The sequence below is a fragment of the Rhipicephalus sanguineus genome, chromosome 4, assembly GCF_013339695.2.
Source record: "Rhipicephalus sanguineus isolate Rsan-2018 chromosome 4, BIME_Rsan_1.4, whole genome shotgun sequence".
NCBI lineage: Eukaryota > Metazoa > Arthropoda > Arachnida > Ixodida > Ixodidae > Rhipicephalus > Rhipicephalus sanguineus.
This window is the reverse complement of record NC_051179.1, coordinates 180,421,340-180,429,818: the sequence shown is the minus strand read 5'-3', so window position 1 is coordinate 180,429,818 and position 8,479 is coordinate 180,421,340. Positions and strand designations below refer to the sequence as shown.

General features: G+C 43.8%; 1 protein-coding gene across 2 annotated transcripts; it reads right to left on the bottom strand.

Annotated features, from left to right (window-relative positions):
* Positions 1-600: 600 nt before the first annotated feature.
* LOC119389144 (uncharacterized) lies at positions 601-6,594 on the bottom strand. Of its 2 annotated transcripts, XM_049415506.1 has the most exons (5): positions 6,360-6,594; positions 3,146-3,436; positions 2,845-2,905; positions 2,615-2,780; positions 601-822 (listed from the first exon to the last, which is right to left on the bottom strand). In XM_049415506.1, the coding sequence occupies exons 2-5, from the start codon at positions 3,203-3,205 to the stop codon at positions 705-707; spliced, it is 405 nt and encodes a 134-aa protein (XP_049271463.1). In that variant the 5' UTR covers positions 3,206-3,436; positions 6,360-6,594; the 3' UTR covers positions 601-704. The 2 variants fall into 2 exon arrangements, with proteins under 2 accessions (XP_049271463.1, XP_049271464.1); XM_049415507.1 differs by lacking the exon at positions 6,360-6,594 and having other exon boundaries at positions 3,146-4,134.
* Positions 6,595-8,479: the final 1,885 nt, after the last annotated feature.

The following is an 8,479-nucleotide window of genomic DNA, read 5'->3' as shown; positions in this document are numbered from 1 at the left end:
AAATATATTCCAATTTTTTAAAAATAATATCTGGGGTTTTACAAGCCAAAACCACGATATGATTATGAGGCGCGTAGTAGTGGAGAGCTTCGAAAATTTCGACAATCTGGTGTTTCTAACGTGCACTGACATCGCACAGCACATGGGCCTCTACCATTTCGCCTTCGTCGAAATGCGACCGCCGCTGCCGGGGTCGCACCCGCGACTTTCGGGTATAAGCAGCCGAGCACCGAGCGGACATTGTGAACTTCTTGGAGCTACACCCGCGAGGTGTTGCCTCCAGCACTCTAGTAAATAACGCAATAAAAACAGGCACGTTTCAGTGGATTCTCCTTTCATGATAAAAGAAACGAATCTTTATTTAAGCACAGGAAATGCTGCATGTAAACAGCTTCAAAATAATGAAAACTGCGTACATGTTGTCACCGTAGATTCAAACTGGTTGGGAAAATGTGTAGATATACCGTATTTACTCGAATCTAGGCCGTACCTGATTATAAGCCGATCCGCGAAATTCGCAAGGCCAGAAAAAAAACTTAATCATTGTACTCGAATCTAAGCCAACCCCCCCCCCCCCCCCCCCCCCCACACACACACACGCTTTCGCACATCGTTTTTTTCGGAAAAAAAAAACAAAACATCTGCTTAGATTCGAGTACATACGGTATATTCATAATGACACTGCAAATTTTTCGTTGTAACACTTAGCATTCATAGTCTCGCAGAGCTTTGATTAAGTTGGTCATTTGTGGTGTGAGGCGGCGCTGATTCCTTGACTTCTCGACCTTGCTCCCTCTGTCAGGGTTGACTGCTGCGGCTGCCCTAAAAACGAATAATGATATTTTTAGGTGCACCAAGCTGTTGCATGACTATGCTGAACATAATGGACCTCACTGAGAACAACATTGATTATTTTGGTAGAGCGCTCAAGAAACCCTCGCATTGCCACTTTAAGGTGTGTGGAATCAGGTAAAAAAATAACCTCATGATCCAGATGGAGATTCATTTCTATAAAATTTCATTATGGTTCATACAATGTCATTTATTGCAGTGTAAGGACTTTAAAGGAAATAATGCTCCTCACAGAGCAAGGTTCACGTGCTTTTAAACACTCACCCAAATACAATAAAAGCTCATTAATTCGCATTTCACGGGTCCGAAAAAAACGTCTGAGTTAACCGAATTCCCAATTATCGAGAGTATCAAGAAAAAAAATAAACACATTTTTCTTGATGAATGCGCAAATCCAGTACCTGTTTTGCACAAGAGTAAAAGCCACAATTTCTGTCATTAGGTTGATCGTCCACAATGAGACCGCGGACCAAGACCCCGTGTATTAAGCCGAAACGTCTTCTCAACCCATCCCTTATTACGTAACTCCGCGAGCAACACCACCCCGCCCAGGTGGTGATCATTTTGTCGCCGAAATTTGGTCGGCAACTGATCGTTTGTCAGTCGGAATGTAACAAGCCAGTTTTATGTGGACTTGCGGAGTGCCGCTGAAGGTCCTCACCTTCAACAGCTTCCACCATGTATGAGCTTTGTGACATTGTGCGCGCATAGCCCAAAGTCGAAACAAAGCTACCATGCTATTAAACAAAACAAAGGTGTTAATAAATAATGCATGCGCTTGCTGGGACCAGAGAACACCGCCGAACTATCCGATTTTTTAAGTGCACACGCATGATTGTATGGTAGGCACTATGGATTTCACAATTTAGATTTGCTAAAAATTACACTGAAACCATTGTAGCGCGATAGACACGGACAGAGTGGATGATGGGACACCACAGGCACAATTTTCACCACGGAATTTACGGCATTGCCCCAGACAATCAGGAAAAGAACATACTCATCCTGAAGCGCATGCGTGCACATGTTCTCCATTGCAAACAATAAGAGATATGAGAAAGTCGTGTGTAGCTATAGATGCCAAATAAACTTGTAGACGTGTTGCTGATGCAATCTGTGCCCATTTTGCTTACAGGGAATTCTCGCTTTATTGCACCAATCCTCGTCGGTCCTTTGTTTATTGTGTCTCTCTTTCTGCGTTGTGCTCACAATTATGGTATACCAACTATCCCGGACACACACCTTTCTCCGGATGCAGAACTGCATAAAAAAGTGCTAGCTCTTATTTAATATAATGAAAATTGTCGTGTTACTTGGTGCCCCTTCGAAATCCTCATTAAACAGTGATTAAAAATACTTCACACGTCAACCGTTCCATATACTAACGTTATTACTTAGAATCTTTCATGACCGCTCAGGATTCCCGTAGACAGTTTTACACTTAAGCTGAACATTTCCATCCGGCCTTGACCGCTGGATTAGAGGACCTCACCACCACTCATTACTGGACTTCATACACGAAGCAAATTTGTATGTGTATTTCTGAATGAATAATTATTATGCCTATGGGCAGACTTTCGAAAAAAAAAAATTAGTTATACCCTCCATCAGAACCCTCAATGACTTAGCCAAATGGGAGTGTAGTATCAGAGACTGGAAATTCCCCAGTACTTGTCTACTTTCGTACTATCTAATGTGGCTTTATCTAAGTTAGTTGCATGAATCTTGTTGAAAAAGTCAGAAAAATCATATTAGGCTTTACCTTTGTGTGAACTCCAGGTTTAGGCTGACCTCCTTGCGGAATTCATTAGTAAAGGCGAAGTGTGTAAAGAACATCAACTTGAATGCCTGGCACTGTGTGGTGGATTCAATCACAGCATGGGTATCAATACAGATGGTAAATACCCCGGCAGTCAGAAAGTTCTCTCCTGGAACAAAATATTTCCTGTTTAGAAATATTCAGCAATATATTGCAAATATCCATAACAGTACCTTTGGCAATGATGAAAGGGGAGCACGGCACGTCTCCGACATTATCTTCACTTGTACTTGCCTGCAATAATAAAAGTTATGAAGTTAATTATGCGATAAGTAGTCATTAAAACTCCTGTACCCTGGAGTTCAAACAAGCATACGAAGACAATTAAAAAGTTAGACAATATTGTTATTGAACTACAGACATTGTAGATGTGATATAAAATAAAAATAAATAAATAAATTCTCTCAATAAGAGAAGGTAAATTAAAGCAGCGAACAATTTGAGGAGTAGGCCACTGCCAAATTATTCTCTTACCTTCTGGTAGCTCGAGATGCAGCACCACCTCAGGGCACTATGACACCTTAGGGCTTCCATGACGCAAAAACATATAAATCCTTTTGGAATCTTCGTTTTCTCGTCAGTCCTATTTTCGTCCTTGGTATCTCGTAGCACTAGCTCAGAGAAGGAACTCTAGGAACACTTTTCTGTGCTGTTCCATTGGGCACTTCATGCAGAATATATTCATGCTTTTGTGCAGTACGGCATACTTCATGAAATGTGGCACAGTCGTCTTGGTGGTGCCAAAGAGACTGCAGACATACATCGCTGAAATAAATAAAAAACTGCAATTACCGAAAGAAATAGAAAAGTCTTTATAACGGTAAGCACTTCTGTAAAGCTCTAAAGAGAAAGGAAAGGAGGCTAATGCCTGACTGTAACAGACATTTTTGCCAATTCAGAGAGAATGAATCATTAACATTAAATGCTATACCTAATTGAAACATATTCCTAATGCTTTCAAAAAGCCTTTAAAGGCATGCGCATTAGCACGGACGTGAGGCTGCGCATGCAGACGAATAACACCAGAGCACGTGGGCGCGCTCAGTGAACCTCCATTGCAGAAAGTGTTTACGTAAGGAATCAACAATGCATGCGCAATGACGTTCGCAATGACGGTTGCTTCGCGTCGACTATTTCATTATTTGGGCTAGCGAGCCACCTAGTTGCGATTTCTGTCACACTTTTTTCGTTACCAGGAATTCATTTATAAATGGCACGTGGTGGGGAAATTTGTCCAATGATCTGTATCAATCTGGGAAAACTTGCCACCTTAGATGGAGCAAACTGTCCTTCGTTTTATGAAAAGCAGAGGGTCAATTGGTTTATATTTTTACTGAAAAACTCCTTCGAGTTGGGCTAAGCCATTGGGCCAGAAGACGAGTTGCACTGCCTGCAGGGCCGTAGCGAGAAGTTCTTTTCGGGGGCGAGGTTCAACCGCTCTTTATGTAGTATGTTCGTGCGTGCATATTTACACATGCTCAATCTAACAAATGGGGGGGGGGGGGTTGAACCCCCACCCTGGTACGCCAATTCCTGCCTATTACGTGCTGTAAACTATACATAGCATGAAATTTGCTTCTCCACAAAAGAGCAACACAATATATATGTTCAAAATCTATAGAATATTGTGAATGTTTACAAATCGCAGAACATTTCTAATGAGCAATTCGCTTCATTCAAGGAGTGATGCGCTTAAAGAAGTAGATGTTATTTTTTCAGTGGTAATGTTAGCGTAATTACAGTTTGTTTCGCATGACGTCATTTGGCAGGAAACAACACCGTCAAATAAACAAAGCCCATCTGTCGCGGTAGCATGGCTCGCAAAACACACAGACCATTCCGTCATATGCCAGTCGTCTGAGCAGTTCGGGAGCCGCTGTTATCTGCCAAGCTTCTCTTTCTATGGCCTACATGTCGATAGGGCGGAGGTATAGAACGGTTGTCCTTCTGAAGCTGTCGACCAAAACGTGCACATGTTTTTTTTTTTTTTTTTTCGAACGCCCTAAACCTCACGCGCGACAGAACGTGCGCCTCAAAGAGCTAAAATTTTGCGTTCAGCGGCGAACACATCTCGTACACCCATCTCGAACACACTTGGTTGCGTCATTCAAAATTTGTGTCGGTACTTTTGTTCGACGATGGAAGTCTAATAACTACTGCCGCGAAGCACTGGTGAACAAAACGGGCGAGAGCCAACGAAAGATTCATTCGCCCTTCAATACGCCACTAAAAACAAAGTCCGCCTCTCCGAAAACCGGGATTCTTTAAAGGTAGTCACGATCGATGTCCAAAATAAGCCTTCACGCACGGCTAGAACAGCGGCGTCGGCGTTGGTGCTCACTGAGAGATCACATGTGACATGTGCCACGATTCACCGCCTGTACTACGAGCGCACTTAAGCCCACTTTCCAGAGGTGTTCACGGCTTCACGCCGTTGTGTGTAAACCACGGATAACAACCGCGTACAGGGGCGTAGCCAGAAATTTTTTTCAGGGGGGGTTCAACCATACTTTATGTATTTTTGTGCGTGCGTTTGTATGTGTGCGTGCCTATATACGCAAGCAAAACTGAAAAATTTCGGGGGGGAGGGGGTTGAACCCCCCCAACCCCCCCTTGGCTACGCCCCTGACCGTGTATCTAACATGAGCTTCAGCAGGGAACACGCCAATCCGAAACGCGCCGAGTTTCTCCTACCGAGGAGAAGACGTGCTGCACCGCAACGCAGGCGAAATGCGATGACGCACGGTAGCGCGTGTACACGTCAAGCCCGTGCCCCATTGGCTAGTCAATCGAGGTATCAGTTTACCGAGTGGATGTGCCCCACACGTCCATTCGATAAACTAAGTTTACCTAGTTTATCTATCTTCCGCCAGGAACTTAAAGCTTCGTAAGGAAGGTCATCGAATGATACTACGCCAAGAAGCTATGCGTTCGCACATTCCCGCCAGCAATGTTCAAGATACACAGCATTATGCAACCAAGCAGAACTTATCATGGTATGACCACCACAAAACACTAAACGCCGTACACCAAGCCACAACATCATTGCTCAGGGCCATGTTCACTATGCAGGAGAAAGGTACCTATTACACGTAGATAAACACACAAAAATAGGAAACGTTTGCACTTTCATAAAAAAAAGAAAGTATTATATGCTCTGTAACGTCGCTCGTTTAGCTGAGTTGAGTTATATGCACTTCATTAGTTTTTAGAGGAAGTCGGTCCAAGCATCAAGAAAAAAATAGGTGCAGAAACACAGAATACACAGGTTTGATGTAATAAGAAGCAAAGCGGGTAAGGTGAACAAATACCTCTCATTATTCTGTACAGCGAAACCTCGTTAATGGCTGCCCGCAGAGAACGCACATGAAGTGCGCTGCGAACGCTGTAGTATGCGCTCTGCAACCGTCCAAGTACAAATTCGCATACCTTGACGTACGCTGCCGCTAACAGCAAAGAAATAATTGGGGTACAACAGCAGGCGTTCCCTCAAGCACCCACTTACAAGGCCTCTTCAGTATTTCTACCAAAGCATGGAAGGAATTCCGGCTCTCGCACAACGTTGTGGTCGCGCGCGCTGCCGACGCAAAGCAGAATTAGAAACTACGCGAGAGCGAATTTCGAAAGCGGGCAGTCATATCAACGAGTTCTTGTTGTAAGGAACTCTAGTTAGAAGCAAACCACTCACCTTTCAATGACAGATGCACAAAAAGCAGGAGCAGGACGGTGCCGTAGCCGCGCTTTACACTGCAGCCATGCGTAGCCGCGCTTCGACGTGAGCGGTAGCCATGTTGTAAATGTAGGGGCCCGCGAGGCATGAACGTAGAACCGCAGAAAAGGCTCTGAATATTAATAAATCAAAATAGCATTGTGGGAATAACCAGAAAAACATGAAATGTTATTTAATGGACATTTGTAATCTTTGAACTATTTAAAACTGTGTAGGTTCAATTTTGAGTCGTTTGTTTTGCTGAAGGTCACGAATAAAAGAAAATTTCAGTTTCTCTTTTTAACAGATTTCCTTCATGGCACATTCACAGAAAGTTTCTTTCGCGGTACAGAAATTTCATGTATTTTATCTGTAAATTTACAACTATTTTTTACAGTGTGGTTGACAGTTTTAGCAAAGCTCGTTCACGCACTGCTCGCACTGATGTAGCGTCCCGAAATCTATGCAGGCAACTGCACAGATTTCACGCCTTTTTTATAAGCGTGTCTTGCCAAGACACGGCCAATCTGTCTGCAAAACGAAGAAGCGAAGAGAACACACCGGCATCCTCTACTGAATCGTCTTGACAGCGGAGTGAGAGATGCGTTCTACGTACTGCTGCTTGCACGATCGTTCTGTGCACAAGCAGACGCGCCTGGCGTCAAAGCAGAACACGTTTTGCGCTTTTCGCTCGATAAACATTTTAATTTCCACAAATATATGATGCGTACTTTCGAGTGAAAAACACGCATGTTTGTTTTCAGTTGTAAAAGAGAATAATTGATAATTTGGTAATACCAAATCTGGAATGCAATGTCAGAGCAATGTATAATTCCCTGATGGTTGAATATGTATCGGTTTCGCTTCACTATCACGGTACGCAAACCTTCTGCAACAAGTTTAACGTACCGAAGAAGGAAGCTAGTTTTATTTGGAAATAACTTCATATCACTTTGTTTTACACTCGGTAAACAAGCGTCGCGAATCTCAAGAATAAAATCCATCCGAATCCTAAGGGGCTGTTTTGTAAGCGTTCTGTCACAGAACGGGGGCGGTCTGTTCTATCGGGCCGCACGCGATTGGTGGAGGCTCGTTTGACGGTCAAGACGAGAGAATAGACGAGAGCGGTTGTAGAACGGTCTCCGGCCCCGTTCTATCGATAGAATGGATACAAAACGGTCTCCGGACGACTTGGATTGGATGGAAACGTAATCGCTGGGGCCGGAGAATTGAATTTCCATCTAATTCAAGTCGTCAGGAGACCGTTTTGTATCCGTTCTATCGATAGAACGGGGCCCGCATAGAGGCTGTGTTCCAATTCTGGACAGCATCGTAGAGAGTCTACGCTGACAGCTTAGAAGACAGCATCGAGCCCCGGTACTCCGAGAAATGGTACGCGTCTGGATGGCGTCTGCGCGACGTGACGCCACTTCGCGTTGACAAGAAAAAGCTAAGAAAAACAAAGGTAAGAGTTATTTCTTAACCTTTTTTCGTGTTCAAATCTATCAAAATTTGAACGTAGCTCACTTTGAGCGCATGGAAAAGCATCTGCTGGTGTGCGGACGACCATACCGGCGACATCAGAGCAATTCGAGCAGTTCGCTGAGCCGCCATCTTGTTTGGACAGTAAAGTAGCCTGCATGGTATTTGTCTGAGATGGCGTCTTTTCGAAGTCGTCTATTTTTCCGGCTACGTGAGAATTGGACTGGGACTTAATATGGCCACTGTCCACCTAGCTGTCTATTTAGCTGTCTACGGTGAGTATTGGAACACACGCAGAGTTTCTCACAATTACCTAGAGGGAAATCTGGCGCTAGTGAGCTGTTGTGTGCATGGGAATGACGGTATATGTGAGCTTCGCACTTGGCTTGCATTGGTATCGTTCACGAAGAGCCCGGACGCCTCGAGACGCATCTGGATCCAACGCGTTCCTTGTATCAAAGTGGTTGATTTCGTACTGATGGGGCACGTAGTAAGCTATTTCTTTCTTTATCATTCTACAGAAACGATCTTTATTTACCTTTGGAAACTTATGCGTTGATGTACAATTTCAAAAAGCGTAAAAGGTAACGAATTGTCGCTAAACTTGGAAGGCAGAC